Consider the following 16,366-nt stretch of genomic DNA (forward strand, 5'->3'; position numbering starts at 1 on the left):
ACAGGAAAGACTCAAACTGCCGACCCTGGTCGGTGGTGATGGTGGTCAGACACCCGAACCTAGCAATCCATGAGGAGATAAAACCCTTGGCCATGGTCTCGGCAGTGATGTTAGGTAAGGGGTAATTGTCCATGACAGTATGAACATTTAAATGTCTGTAATCACCACACATTCAGAAAGAACCATCACGTTTGAGGATGAGGTGGATCGGTGAAGACCAGTTGCTGTCTGACAGTTGCAGGGTGTCTGCCTCCAAAAGTTCGTTATTTTGCTGACGGCCTGCATGCAACCTAATACAGTTGAGGTGTCTAACCTTGTGCCTAATAGGGGGGCTGCATGGTGGGTGTGGTTGTATCGTTTGTGCGACTGTTATTAGAAGCACTGTCTGACACATATGGCAGTGAATGTGGTGAGCACATCGGGGATGCGGAGTCTACCAGATGCGAATCATCACACGCAATTAACATTTTTGGACTAACCTGATGAGTATCTGAGCTGGTGTCTGCTGGAGAAACATGATTAGGTGGCGAGACTGTGGACTGCAGTTTCAGCAGTGAGATATGAGCCGCTACAGGCTCGTTGTAAGTCTGTGCTATTCGTTGTTTCAGGTCATCGTTTTCCCGGTGGAGTTGTGCTGCCCAGTTGTATTCTGACAGTAGGTTAGTGACGCAGGTCACAATGTCACCTGCGAGGGTGGAGTACTCACGTACCAACTCACATGTCACAAGAAAAACAGAACATGAAACATAAGCGCGGGAGCACAGTATCTGAGTGTTAGTGTGATGGTGTAGCACTGAGCCCTGAACTACGTTCGGAGAGAGTTTGTAATGGGACAAAAAATCCATACCGAGAACTGGTTCATCGATTTCAGCAATGTAGAAAGTCCACAGAAAACACAGAGAAGGAGATAGGTGCACCGTAACTTTGACAGAGCCTGAGGTTTGTAACGTTGATGCATTGACAGCTCATAGAAGTCAGCACCAGTGTCGACTAGGAAAACGAGCCATGACAAAATGTCAGTCACGTACAAACGCCTGCTCAGAAGGGCGGACGAGTGGACGGAGTGCAATGTATGAGGACGCCTGTGAGGTTCCCCACAGGACTCGTCATCTTTTAGGTCCAGCAGTCAGCGTTTGGATGCTGGCAAGGCAATCAGCACTTCTTGGCATTATCACCAAAAATCTTATGGTACCAACAGCACGGATGAGCTGGTTGCTGTGGTGGTTGTCCTTGTTGATTTGCTCCGGCATGTATACCAGCATGTATGGTGTGTGGGCGATCCTGGAGCACTCGGACAGTGGCGAGAGTGAGCGGATATTGCCAGGTGGTGTAGAAGGTGCAGAGGTGGAGCGAGCCCTGCCTCTGCCAGCAGACGGCCAGTAAGCAGGAGCAGTTGTGCCAACTAGTGGTGAGTGGTGAGCTGGTTGGTGTTGTCGTAGCAATGAATACAGTTGGTCTGCAATGCGCAGATGAGAGACAATTGACTTGAAGGAGTGCGGAAGCAGGTGGATCTGTAGGTTGGTAGGCAATTTGGCAGACCACACCATCCACAGAGTGATGTCCGGCGTGGTATACTCATTCACAAGTAACTGAAGGCGGCGCCAGAGTTGTGATGGAGTTCGGTCCCTCAGGTGTCCCTCATACAAGATCTTGACGATTAATTCTTGTGGTGGGCAGGCGAGTCATTTCATGATCGTTTTCTTTGTGAACTCGTACTTTGGTGGAGATGGTGACAGGAGGAGTAGATTGCAAATTAAGTCTGAGTGATCATGGAGGTGTGTGACAAGACACAGGAATTTAGAGTTGTCATCGGACACATGATGCAACTCAAAAAGATGCTTGACAAGCGCAAACCATGATACAGGGTTGTCTTCGGATAAAGGTGGCAGCTTCGGCAGATGACCTGCGAAGGTGGCTTCGGTGTCCCTTGGAAAACCGGCTGGTCTGTGGCAGGAGATGCCGTACAGCGGGCTGGCGCAGTAGGTGTGGGTGCATTACTGGCAAGAATGTTGATAGCTATGGTGGGTTACATTGTCCTTCACGTGTCACAAAAACACAACGCAGCTGGCACGCTCAGTACCGTGGGAACGAGTGCTTGCGTGATACGTGTAAAGGCCCCATAAACTGGACCATAGGTTACAGGTACTGATTTGAATTTGTCCACCACGGAAATAATGTGGAAGCCCGGCAAGGCAGACACAGGTGGAGCTGTGGGAGAGGCGAGCGGCTGAGCGGTCAGAACCAGGGTCCCCTGCGAGTGTGTGTGTGGGGGGTTGGTAACTCGTGAGACAGAAGTGTGAGTTCTCCACACACATTGTAAACATGCCCCATGGGGTCAGATTATAAATTACCGGTGGAGCTTGCAGAAGATCACTGCAGTGTGGTTAAGATGCCCTTGGAAGGCAAAACACTGAAAGATGTACTCGAACCCACGTGGTCGAAAAATTGAGCAACAGGTCTGGGAAGTGAGCAAGGAAAATTTCACGCATGAAAATTTCCATTGTTAGTCCGCAAAACTGGAATAGGTCGTGATTGGTAGTGGCCGGGTGCATTTTGCACAAATAGTGGCATTTCATATGGCACGACAGTAACTGTTGTTGCGGCCCATTGAGAGTCAAAGCATGTGTGCAAATGTAAATCACTTTGAACATTATATGATCAATCAGTAGGTACACTGCTCTGTATATTATCCACTTCACACTTCACATGTTGGTGAGCACAGTCCGGCGACATGAAACCTGAGTCCATTGTTTGAGATAATCATGTAGCACTCGACCATTGTAGAACAACAAAGTTTGAGGTTAACATGGTTGGAGATCATGAATAACTGTGGAGTAATGGAGAGCTGGCCATTGGCGAAGGATTGAAGGGGCCCGGCAGCCATAGTTGGGCTTCCAAATCTTCGAACAAAGCTTTGGGTGAGGTGGCCATGGCGGCGTCTGTGTAACCTGTTGATTTACAGCACCTGGCACAGAAGTCGTAGAAGACGTAGAAACTGCAGGGTCACCAATATGGGAACAGGATACAAAAGTCGGTATATGGAATAAACTGTCCCCACTAATATCTGCACATACATATATTTTGACAATTATCATACACGTGCACACAGTACAAGGTATAAGAACAGACTGAATTAACATGGCGACTTGTATGAGCGACCTGAGTCCCAAGGATTAATGTTGTCTATAGTCAATATGACCTATCGACGCCACAAAACTGAATGATTACTTTTTTGTCCTTGGAATAACTTCTGCTGAGTTTATTTACCATTGTATGTTCAGCATAATGCCGCATGTTAAAAACTGTTATAAAACAGAATTTGATTTGATTGTGGCCAAAATGAGACCATTTACATCATTAACATCATTCAGTACAAATACTGCCATATAATATTCATTTATTTTCTTTCATCATCATCATCATCATCATCATCATTATCATTTAAGACTGATTATGCCTTTCAGCGTTCAGTCTGGAGTATAGTCCCCCTTATAAAATTCCTCCATGATCTCCTATTCAGTGCTAACATTGGTGCCTCTTCTGATGTTAAGCCTATTACTTCAAAATCATTCTTAACCGAATCCAGGTACCTTCTCCTTGGTCTGCCCCGACTCCTCCTACCCTCAACTGCTGAACCCATGAGTCTCTTGGGCAACCTTGCTTCTCCCATGCGTGTAACGTGACCCCACCATCTAAGCCTGTTCGCCCTCACTACTACATCTATAGAGTTCATTCCCAGTTTTTCTTTGATTTCCTCATTGTGGACACCCTCCTGCCATTGTTCCCATCTACTAGTACCTGCAATCATCCTAGCTACTTTCATATCCGTAACCTCAACCTTATTGATAAGGTAACCTGAATCCACCCAGCTTTCGCTCCCATACAACAAAGTTGGTCGAAAGATTGAATGGTGCACAGATATCTTAGTCTCGGTACTGACTTCCTTCTTGCAGAAGAGAGTAGATCGTAGTTGAGCACTCACTGCATTAGCTTTGCTACACCTCGCTTCCAGTTCTTTCACAATGTTGCCATCCTGTGAGAATATGTATCCTAAGTACTTGAAATTGTCCACCTGCTCTAACTTTGTTCCTCCTATTTGGCACTCAATCCGTTTATATCTCTTTCCCACTGACATTACTTTCGTTTTGGAGATGCTAATCTTCATACCATAGTCCTTACATTTCTGATCTAGCTCTGAAATATTACTTTGCAAACTTTCAATCGAATCTGCCATCACAACTAAGTCATCCGCATATGCAAGACTGCTTATTTTGTGTTCACATATCTTAATCTCACGCAGCCAATCTATTGTTTTCAACATATGATCCATAAATAATATGAACAACAGTGGAGACAGGTTGCAGCCTTGTCTTACCCCTGAAACTACTCTGAACCATGAACTCAATTTACCGTCAACTCTAACTGCTGCCTGACTATCCATGTAAAGACCTTTAATTGCTTGTAAAAGTTGGCCTCCTATTCCATAATCTTGTAGAACAGACAATAACTTCCTCCTAGGAACCCTGTCATATGCCTTTTCTAGATCTATAAAGCATAGATACAATTCCCTGTTCCACTCATAACACTTCTCCATTATTTGCCGTAAGGTAAAGATCTGGTCCTGAAACCTCTAAGAGGCCTAAACCCACACTGATTTTCATCCAATTGGTCCTCAACTAATACTCGCACTTTCCTTTCAACAATACCTGAGAAGATTTTACCCACAACGCTGATTAAAGAGAGACCTCTGTAGTTTTTACAATCTTTTCTGTTTCCATGTTTAAAGATTGGTGTGATTACTTCTTTTGTCCAGTCTGATGGAACCTGTCCCGACTCCCAGGCCATTTCAGTTATCCTTTGTAGCCATTTAAGACCTGACATTCCACTGTATTTGATGAGTTCCGACTTAATTTCATCCACCCCAGCTGCTTTACTGCACTGTAATCTATTGACCATTTTCTCCACTTCCTCAAATGTGATCCTATTTCCATCATCATTCCTATCCCATTGTACATCGAAATCTGAAACATTACTGATCGTATTTTCACCTACATTGAGCAACTCTTCAAAATATTCCCTCCATCTGCCAAAGGAACCCACAGGATTCACCAGCAGTTTTCCTGAACTGTCCAAAATACTTATCATTTCCTTCTTACCTCCCTTTTGAAGACTGCTAATTACACTCCAGAATGGTGTTCCAGCAGCTTGACCCATAGTCTCCAACCTGTTTCCAAAGTCTTCCCAAGATTTCTTCTTAGATGCTGCAACTATCTGTTTGGCTTTGTTTCTTTCTTAAACATAACTTTCTCTGTCTACCTGAGTTCTAGTATGTAGCCATATTTGATATGCCTTCTTTTTTCTTTTACAGGCTGCCTTGACTGTGTCATTCCACCAAGCTGTTTGCTTCGTTCTACCTTTACACACTACTGTTCCAAGACATTCTTTAACCACTTCTAGTACTGTGTCCCTGTACCTTGTCCATTCCTTCTCCAATGACTGTAATTGACTACATTCAACTAACTGGTACCTTTCTGAGATCACTGATATGTACTTGTGTCTGATTTCCTTATTCTGAAGTTTCTCCACTCTTATCCTCCTACATATGGACCTGACCTCCTGCACTTTCGGCCTCACAATACCAATTTCACTGCAGATTAAATAATGATCAGTGTCATCAAAGAATCCCCTGAATACACATGTGTCCCTCACAGCCTTCCTGAATTCCTGATCTGTTATTATATAGTCAATGACAGATCTGGTTCCCCTGCCTTCCCAAGTACACCGGTGAATGTTCTTGTGTTAAAAAAAGGAGTTTGTGATTACTAAGCCCATACTGGCACAGATATCCAATAGTTGTTTCCCGTTCCTGTTGGCCTCCGTATCCTCTCCAAATTTACCCATAACCTTTTCATACCCTTCTGTTCGATTTCCAATCCTGGCATTAAATCACCCATGAGCAGAACATTGTCCTTGTCCTTTACTCTAACAACTACATCACTGAGTGCCTCATAAAAACTATCCGTCTTATCTTGATCTGTCCCTTCACAATGCGAATATACTGACGCAATCCTAATTTTCTTGCTAGACAATGTCAAATCTATCCATATCAGTCATTCGTTTACATACCTTATTGCGACTATGCTGGGTTCCATTTCTTTCCTGATGTAAAGCCCTACACCCCATTGTGCTATTCCTGCTTTGACTCCTGACAGGTAGACCTTGTATTCTCCCACTTCCTCTTCTTTCTCACCCCTTACCCGAATGTCACTAACAGCTAAAATGTCCAGTCCCATCTTACTTGCAGCCTCTGCCAGCTCTAGCTTCTTCCCAGAGTAGCCCCCATTGATATTAATAGCTCCCCATCTCATTACCATTTGTTTGCCAAGTCGTATCTTAGGAGTCCCTGGTTTGTCAGTTAGAGGTGGGACTCCGTCACCTCCAAAGATCTGAGGCATTTTGCTCTGATTGTTGCCAGCATCATATTTAAAGTACCAGGGAAGCAGGTTGCTAGTCTTACTTGCCCCGAGTCCCATTGAGTTTTACCCCTAACGGTTGAGGGACTAACCGGTGGATTTGGTAGTCTTTGAGCACAAAGGTTACCATGACTCAGAATATGTCTGAGATGCCCAGCCTTATTCCAAAGTAACTGGTATCCCGACTGTCGGGACCACTTACTTGGTCACTCATACATTGCCCATGATTCATGAACTAGGACATGACAACAGGAACCCACACCATGAACCACATTTTCGTTAGACAATCATAATAATTCATTAGACAATCATAATGTCTGCAGGAGATGTGGCCTTGGTTCAGGCTTCTTATTATGGCAGATGACCATTGGTGAGGTGACTAGAGAACTTGGTCATAAGATATTCCTTCACTGCTCACCAAATTTCCTTGATGTACATGCAAAAGGGGCAGGGGTGGGGGGTGGGGGATGCTTTGTATTTTTTTCACTAAACAGATATTACTATAATAAAATCATTGCATTTATTACATAAGATACCAACATATCATACATGATGAAGATGGCAAATTTCTTTTTGGTACAGTAAAAATTTTTCATCCCTACAATGTATACAAGGATAGCAGAGTTAGTGGAAACAAAGGCTTATGTAAATTTGTACATTGGCACTACAGATAATTTTGACTGCCCTTTTCTAGGCTAAGAATATTCTTCGTGAATGCACAAAATTGTCTCAAAATATGATACCATAGTATGTAGTAGAATAAAAGTTTTTGAAATAAACAAAATTTTGAATTTTAGTTTCAGAGATAGTGAAGAAAATTGTCATAGTAAAAATTTCAGCATTTAGTTTCTACTTCACATCCTGAATGAAGAGAGCTTTTCATCTAGCTTCAGTTCTAAGAAATTGAGAAATTTAAAAATTTGTATAGAAAATAATTCTTGTATATTTTGATCAATTTTCTTGAATCACAGATGGAGGATTATCCAAATCTTTTCACAGATACTTTAGTCTCTTTCCAAGTATATTCATCATAGAACATAGTCCCAGTATTTGATGTTTTTGGAAAATGTGCCATATGTTGAAGAACAAAGTTATGTATTCTTGTTTTAAGATTCCAACCAATCAGAAATTTATTAGAAAAGGATGCACTCATGGCTGACAATTTCATGACATCAAAAGTAAGTTTGGACTGTGTTTTTGTGAACAGTGAGATCTATACATGCATAAAATACTACAAGTAGACAAAACAAACGCACTGGAGGGCACAAATTGGTGTTAACATGTATTTTAATGGACCATGTGGTTTAAGAAAATGCATGTTATGAGCTGACGAGCGAGTAACACTGTAAATGAAGTATTACAGCCCACTTTTGGCTGAAACAACTAAGATTATGTTAGAAATGTAGTCATAGAGCAAAGTGTAAACTTCCTGACACACTCCTGTGAAAAATCCAAAATTGCTTAAGAATGCAGTCTATCTCATAATCTCAGTTTGCATCATGTGTGCCTACCCTGTCTCAATAAGAGACACACTAGTAGCTTATCAAAAGTAATTTTTGCTTTGTATTTAATGTGTTTTATACACTGCAAAAGCAGTTAATATTTTTCTTATTGCTGTGATTACAATAACTTGAAACAGTTTAATTTGACAGGGATTTCAGCAGAGGAAGCAAAAGATATCATCCATCCCTGTGTTGATATTGCATGCCACAATAGTTCTAGTCATATTGCACTATCAGGCCCAAGCTCAGACATCATGATGTTGAAGAAGAAGCTGAGCAGACAGAATGTGATTGTGAAGGAAATTGAATCAGGTGGAGTCGCCTTTCATAGCAGATATATAAAGTCTGCTGAACACGTACTCCTACAGAATATGAAGAAGGTAAGTAGCTAAAGGAATTACTTGATTCATCAGCAAAAGAAATGTGTGCATCGCATACTTACTATCCAACCGTGATCCATCCCCACTGTTAACTTTCCAGATTTTCTCAACCTCGAACCTTGCCTCACCATCATTCCCCAAATCCCTCAACATGCAAACTAACTTTACATCTGCAGAAAGGACTGCAGTCCACTACCTAAAAACTGATCCCGACCTTATAATCCTACCTGCTGACATATCCCTATTCTCAATGACTGCTTCACCACCGTTGTCTTGAACTGCAAGGATTACTTGGCGGAAGAACTCCGTCAGCTATCAGGTACTTCCACTTACAAACCTTGCCACATTGACCCCATTCCAGTAATCCATCAGGGTCTCCAGTCACTACTCAAATCCTTAGGCCCATCTCAGAACCTCTCCCCAGAGTCCATATCTCTACTTACACCCACCACTCATTGCACTCCCACCTTCTACATGGTTCCTAAAGTCCATAAACCAAACCACCCAGGACAACCCACTGCGCCCCCACTGAGAGAATCTCTGCTCTCATAGACCAACACCTTCAACCTATTACCCAGAACCTATTCTCCTATATAAAAGATACCAACTCTTCACAGTTCCTGTCTCTTTACCACACGGTGCCCTGCTCATCACTATTGAAGACACCTCCCTGTACACAAACATTCCTAATGCCCATGGCCTTACTGCTATTGAGCACTACCTTTCTAGGCACTCTGTTGTTGTTGTGGTCTTCAGTCCAGAGACTAGTTTGATGCAGCTCTCCATGCTACTCCATCCTGTGCAAGCTTCTTCATCTCCCAGTACCTACTGCATCCTACACCCTTCTGAATCTGCATAGTGTATTCATCTCTTGGTCTCCCTCTACGATTTTTACCCACCATGCTGCCCTCCAATACTAAATTGGTGATCCCTTGATTCCTCAGAATATGTCCTATCAAGCGATCCCTTCTTCTAGTCAACCCATTTGCCACAAATTTCTCTTCTCCCCAATTCTATTCAATACCTCCTCAATAGTTATGTGGTCTACCTATCTAATCTTCAACATTCTTCTGTTGCACCACATTTCGAAAGCTTCTATTCTCTTCTTGGACAAACTCTTCATTGTCCACATTTCACTTCCATACATGGCCACACGCCATACAAATACCTTCAGAAACGACTTCCTGATGCTTAAATCTATTCTCGATGTTAACAAATTTCTCTTCATCAGAAACCCTTTCCTTGACATTGCCAGACTACATTTTATATCCTCTCTACTTTGACCATCATCAGTTATTTTGCCCCCAAATAGTAAAACGCATTTACTACTTTAAACATCTCGTTTCCTAATCTAATACCCTCAGCATCACCTGATTTAATTTGACTACATCCATTATCCTCGTTTTGCTTTTCTTGATGTTCATCTTATATTGTCCTTTCAAGACACTGTCCATTCTGTTCAGCTGCTCTTCCAGGTCCTTTACTGTCTCTGACAGAATTACAATGTCATCGGTGAACCTCAAAGTTTTTATTTCTCCTCCATGGATCTTAATTCCTACTCCGAATTTTTCTTTTGTTTCCTTTACTGCTTGCTCAATATACGGATTGAATAACATCGAGGATAAGCTACAACCCTGTCTCACTCCCTTCCCAACCACTGCTTCCCTTTCATGCCCCCTCGACTCTTATAACTGCCATCTGGTTTCTATACAAATTGTAAATAGCCTTTCGCTCCCTGTATTTTACCCCTGCCAGCTTCATAATATGAAAGAGAGTATTCCAGTCAACATTGTCAAAAGCTTTCTCTAAGTCTACAAATGCTAGAAATGTAGGTTTGCCTTTCCTTAATCTATTTTCTAAGAAAAGTTGTATGGTCAGTATTGCCTCACGTGTTCCAACATTTCTTCAGAATCCATACTGATCTTCTCCGGGGTTGGCTTCTACTAGTTTTTCCATTCGTCTGTGAAGAATTCATATTAGAATTTTGCATCTGTGGTGTATTAAACTGATAGTTTGGTAATTTTCACATCTGTCAACACCTGCTTTCTTTGGTATTGGAATTATTATATTCTTCTTGAAGTCTGATGGTATTTCGCCTGTCTCATAGATCTTGCTCACTAGATGATAGAGTTTTGTCAGGGCTGGCTCTCCCAAGGCTATCAGTAGTTCTAATGGAATGTTGTCTACTCCCAGGGCCTTGTTTCAGCTTAGGTCTTTCAGTGCTCTGTCAAACTCTTCACCCTATGGATTCCAAAGCAACAACCCCCTTCCTAGCTGCCATGACCGACTATATCCTCACCCACAATTACTTCTCCTTTTAAGGCATCAGCTACAAACAAATCTGGGATATGGCTATGGGCACCCACATGGCCAACCTATGCCAACCTATTTATGGGCCACGTACAGGAATCCTTCCTAAAAAACCAGAATCCTTAACTCCTCACCTGGTTCAGATTCATTGATGACATCATTGCTATCTGGATTGAACGTGAGGACGCACTATCCACATTCCTCCAGATCCTCATCAACTTCTCCCCCATTTGCTTCACCTGGTCCTACTCAACCCAACAAGGCACCTTCCTAGATGTTGACCTCCACCTCAAAGATGGCTACATCAGTACCTCCTTCCATATCAAACCTTCTAACCACGAGCAATACCTCCAGTCCGACAGTTGCCATCCTTCCATACCAAGAAGTCCCTTCCGTACAGCCTAGCCACCCATGGTCGTCACATCTGCAGTGATGAACAGTCCCTCTCAAAATATACCAAAGGTCTCACTGAAGCCTTCATTGACCGTAATTATCCTCCCAACCTTATACAAAAACAAATCTCCCGTGCCTTATCTTTCCAGTCTCCCGAAGTCCCACAGTCCGGCCACAGAGGAGCATTTCCCTCGTGACTGAGTACCATCCAAGACTGAAGCAACTGAATTACATGCTCCACCAGGATTTTAATTACCTCTCATCATGCCCTGAAATGAGAAATGTCCCCCCCCCCCCCCCAACTATCCTTCCCACCCCTCCTACATTGGTATTCTGCCGTCCACTGAACATACACAATATACTCGTCCATCCTTACACAATGCCTGCTCCCAATCCCTTACCACATGGCTCATACCCCTGTAATAGACCTAGATGCAAGACCTGACCCATACATCCTCCTACCACCACCTACTCCAGTCCGGTCACTATCATCACCTTTCCCATCAAAGGCAGGGCTACCTGTGAAACCAGTCATGTGATTCACAAGCTAAGCTGCAAACACTGTGCTGCATTCTATGTTGGCATGATGACCAACAAGTTGTCTGTCCGTGTGAATGGCCACTGACAAACTGTGACCAAAAAAAGAAGTGGACCACCCTATTGCTGAACATGCTGCCAAACATGATATTCCTCATCTCAATGACTGCTTCACAGCCTGTGCCATATGGATCCTTCCCACCAACACCAGCTTTTCTGAATTGTGCAGTTAGGAACTTTCCCTGCAATACATCCTATGTTCCCGTAACCCTCCTGGCCTCAACCTTCGTTAGTCACTGTCCTCGCCCATCCAGCCCCCTCCCAGTTCCCATTCTAGCATTACACAGTTGTCATTTCACTGCCACACACAGTCTTTTAATTTCTTTTTCTTTTTATTTCTCTCCTTTCCTCTACTTACCCCCCACCCCCTTTCCTCACCATGTTCTCTCCTGCCCTGAGTCTAAACTGCAGCTCTTCACTGCCCGCCACCCCCACCATACTATCCCTCCCTCTCCCAGCCCCAGCCTCCTCTCTACCTCCATCCAGTAACAACTCCCATCATGCACTGGTGCTGCTGCTTGCAGTGTATTTTCAGTTGTCTGAGACTGCAGACATGTGTGCAAGTTGCGTTTGCGTAAGTGTGTGTGTGTGTGTGTGTGTGTGTGTGTGTGTGTGTGTGTGTGTGTGTGTGTGAATGTGTGTTTATTGCTGACAGCGGACTTAATGGCCAAAAGCTATAATTGTGTGAATCTTTTTGTTGTGCCTACCATGACTCAGCATCTCCACTGTGTAGTGAGTAGCAGCTTTCCTTCTCTAATATTGTCACATACTTATGAATTTTACACAGATTTTTTTGTGATTATTTTCATTCTCAGTACATTACTGACCATGAATCCTTTCTTATTGAGTATGTTTTTGTTGGGCTACTTTATGGGACAGACATATCAGTTACATATTTTAAGAAGAACACACAAATAACCACTGAGTCTATGTTTCTCTGTTCAAACTGTAGGTGCATGTCATGAAGTCTGTTATGGTTTCTACTTCCTCTAGTTCGTCTGATTTTTGAACTTTCCTTTAACATGTTATAGGTCTCACTATCAAAGGTCTTCACAATTTTTCAGAAAGTGGTAAATTTATTTGACAGTTTCTATCACTAAGTGAATCAATTTTCACATATTTTATTTTCATACTAAAACCAAATTGATCTGAATGTTACAAGTTAAAGTTGTGCACATTGTTTCTATCTTGTACTGTGTTGTACATGAATTGTAGTTCATGACTTTTCTAATAAATACTGCAAATTCTGTCATATATCACAGTGCTGCGGTCCAGAGTGCAATATGGTATTAGCGCCAGCTATTTTCATCATTTTGGGCCAGAATGATTGTTGATGGAGATAAATCTATTTATTAGTAGAGCTGAATAAACTATATGCTTGTGATATACATTACTTACTATGAGAAAGGCATTTATAAACCTCTGATGTTTTTCTGCCAGCTAATTTTGTTACATAAGATCACTAACTTCCTTTAAATTTCCTAGAATATGTTGCTAATTCAGTGTTAAAATTGTCTTTAATTTAAACAGGTGATACCAAAATCAAGGAAACGTTCAGAGAAATGGATTAGTTCCAGTGTACATAAGAATGAATGGGATTCTTCATTTGCAAAAGAATGCTCTGCTGAATACCTAACACACAACATGATGTCACCAGTATTATTCTCAGATGCTGTGTCTATGATACCGCACAATGCATTTGTAATAGAAATAGCTCCACAAGGAATATTGCAGGGAGTAATGCGTGGGGCACTGCCTACTTCTGTGTCAACAGCAAGTACAATGTCACGTAATGACAACTCTTTGCTGCAGTATTCTCTTGTTTTGGGAAGGTAAGTTGTATCACAGTCAGCAGCCAACTTTTTTCTGGAGATAAAGCAGACTGTAACACTACCTACCCACTAATAACTTAGGTTTATTCATATGTTGTATGTTTGGGTAAACTAGTGGTAAAATTAAACAATAAAGAGGAAATGTTCTGCATAAGATCTTAAGGTGGAGATTATGACTACAGAAGACATGGGCTAATAAGTCTGTTGACATTGTTTGATTTAACTTCATTGTTGACACTATGTCTACTATGCAGTTGAGATGTTTCTGCTCAAATCTACACCATTCTTAGATGGCAGCAATTCTGGGATCACCCAGTATGTGAGGAGTGTCCCTGTGACAACTAACTGTTCCCAAGCATGCTCAAATTAACACAAGTGAGCGCATACCATAGCCTCCTGGAGGAAGGTGTTTATTTGGTGGGTGATGTACTGACACCTAGATAGGGAAACCCATTACCAAAATGTTGACTCTAGAGCTGGCCATAAAGTCAGAGGATCCTGATAATGATACCAGCCAAAGGCAGGACAGAAATGCATACCTGAGATGTGCAATGGTTATTTTATCATCTACTGACTAGTCTACAATGACCATCAAGCACCAAACAAATTCTGCACTTGTCAATAAGGTACATGTATTGTAATGAAATTACACATATTGGAAGAAAGTGATGACACTGAAGTAAATAATAACTGAATCAAATCAAATGCCTTCTATCCAAGCAGTCCACCTACATAGTCCTTTCCTTGTCTCTACCTCTCCCCCTCCCCTCCCATCCGCCCCCCCCCCCCCCCCCTTCCCCAAGAAAAGCATATCAACACCCCATCTAGCAACCCTGCCCTGTTCCTGCACCCTCGCACAGGCAGCGTAGCATCTTCACTGACCACTACTCCGATATCCGTTCCCTTCCCCAATACATGCCTTCTCCTCATCCCCAACCACCCATCCCAACAGTTTCTTGCTCATGTCAGACACAGCTGCAGTTGGGCCCCAGTGCCTGGAAACAGCGGCCATGTGTGTGTGAGTTGTGCTTGTATGAATGTGTGCATTTTTTTCTACTGTGGAAGGAGGACTGTGTGCAAAACCTTAAATATTTTATAAGTCTTTCTCATTGCACCTGTCTGCAAATCAATGCATTCTCTATGTGTTGGATAACAATCTGTCCTTCCCTTTTCTTCTAGTGGGGTAATAATATTATGTATTTTATTAGTGCCTCATTGATAGTTATTTTGTGTTGAAATATACAATAAAGAATATTGAGTTCCAAAGCTTAAATACCCATTATGTAGTTAATATAATGACTATTGGGTCTTGTTCACAGTTTGTCTCTATAATGTTGAATGTGTCAGATGCTATATAAAAGTAATACATTTGCTGTGCAAATGTTTAGCTACATTTTGACAATGTGCAGGAGTGAATTCAGCTTGCATGTACTAAATATTTAACCAGTGTTTATAGTTTTCTGAAACTATTCAGGAATGTTGGTGGGAAACAAGCAATTCTGAGTTGCTATTAAGTGGTTAATATATTTGATCCTGTTCGCAGTGCTTCCATCTTGCCCCTGTACATCTCCATTCACTTTGAAATATTCACATTTGTATTCAGGGCCAATCACCATAACACCTCATATGCTGAGTGAGACTTCATTACATTCATTTCTTAGATTCTATTTCTTAAACTTGCTAATTAAATAATAATTGTATTGTTACAAGAAAACAGTCACTGGATGTGGGCTTAAAGTCAGAAAGAGATAAAAAAAATTGCTGTGGAGTAAAAACAAAACAACATCAAAATAAAGGTATGAAAGTGCATATCTTTGTACAAGTTGTACAACTGTGCTTCCGCCATTTGCTGATAGATGGTGACAACCGTAACTAGCCACATTTTAACAGTCTTGGAAACTCCTTGGCACACTTTCCACAAAGTGGATGAGATGTTGCTACTCAAGCCTGTCCCACTCTTTAATGGTAGCTTTCTTGAGGTAATCCATTGTGTGAGGAGTGTTCTGGCAATGGTGCACTGCAAGTATGCTTAATCAGATTCACATCTAGGCCCATTTTAAGGCCCTAGCAGTACAAGTCACCCCTTGGAGCACTGAAGTGAGAATGGACCAGAGGTGCCACAAATGCAAGATTCCTTAGCAGGACAAACCATAATTAGCATCCACTTGGGGTGCCATGTTACAAGGGTGCCAGGGCTGCCCAAGTATAAGATTTGTGTACAGTGCATATCAAAATGAATGGAGAAAACTGACACAGCTGAAAGGGAATGAGGGAAAGAGGGGAGGTTGGGTACCAAATGTTAAGTTGCTCATGTGGTAAAATGTTCTTGAACCAGCACTGTTCATATCAGAAGATACCACAGAACATTCAGTTTGATTGATGACTGCTCCTAGAGAAAAGTGTTCATGAGGTGGCCATAGTGTGCACATTGATTATCATCCTTAAAGATGAACCCATTATCAAAATCTTGATTATAGCACTGGACAATAGCTTGAAGTATCCTGTCCTGATGCAGCACAGCTGTAAAATTACTGTCAGTAGCCATGAGAAGTGTCTGATACATGTGTATGGCACCGTCCCATAACACGACTGTCCTATCTTCCAGCTAAACTTGTGACATTGCATACTTGGAATGTGCATGATACCTGGCCACATCCATGCTCTTCTCTGGTGATCATCAGGTGTCAAATACTAAAATTTCTCACTCATCATTGAAAAGAACATGATACTGTTGATCCAGGCTCCATTCTGGGTGTCATTTACTGACCATCTCCATGCACTGTGATATACAGGTTACTTGAGTGAGATGGGGGGGGGGGGGGGGCATTGTTAGTAATGGGTACTATGAGACAAAACTGATTGTGTGGAGGAAGTTGTAT

General features: G+C 42.2%; 1 protein-coding gene across 1 annotated transcript in view; it reads left to right on the forward strand.

The window, feature by feature from the left end:
- Positions 1–16,366, forward strand: part of LOC124606090 (fatty acid synthase-like) — a 448,407-nt gene that overhangs the window by 208,807 nt on the left and 223,234 nt on the right. The window contains exons 11-12 of the mRNA XM_047138055.1: positions 8,126–8,355; positions 13,186–13,487. Coding sequence (XP_046994011.1) covers positions 8,126–8,355; positions 13,186–13,487 — 532 coding nt within the window. The remainder of the gene's footprint in view (positions 1–8,125; positions 8,356–13,185; positions 13,488–16,366) is intronic.

This window comes from Schistocerca americana, chromosome 3 (genome assembly GCF_021461395.2).
Source record: "Schistocerca americana isolate TAMUIC-IGC-003095 chromosome 3, iqSchAmer2.1, whole genome shotgun sequence".
NCBI classification, from domain to species: domain Eukaryota; kingdom Metazoa; phylum Arthropoda; class Insecta; order Orthoptera; family Acrididae; genus Schistocerca; species Schistocerca americana.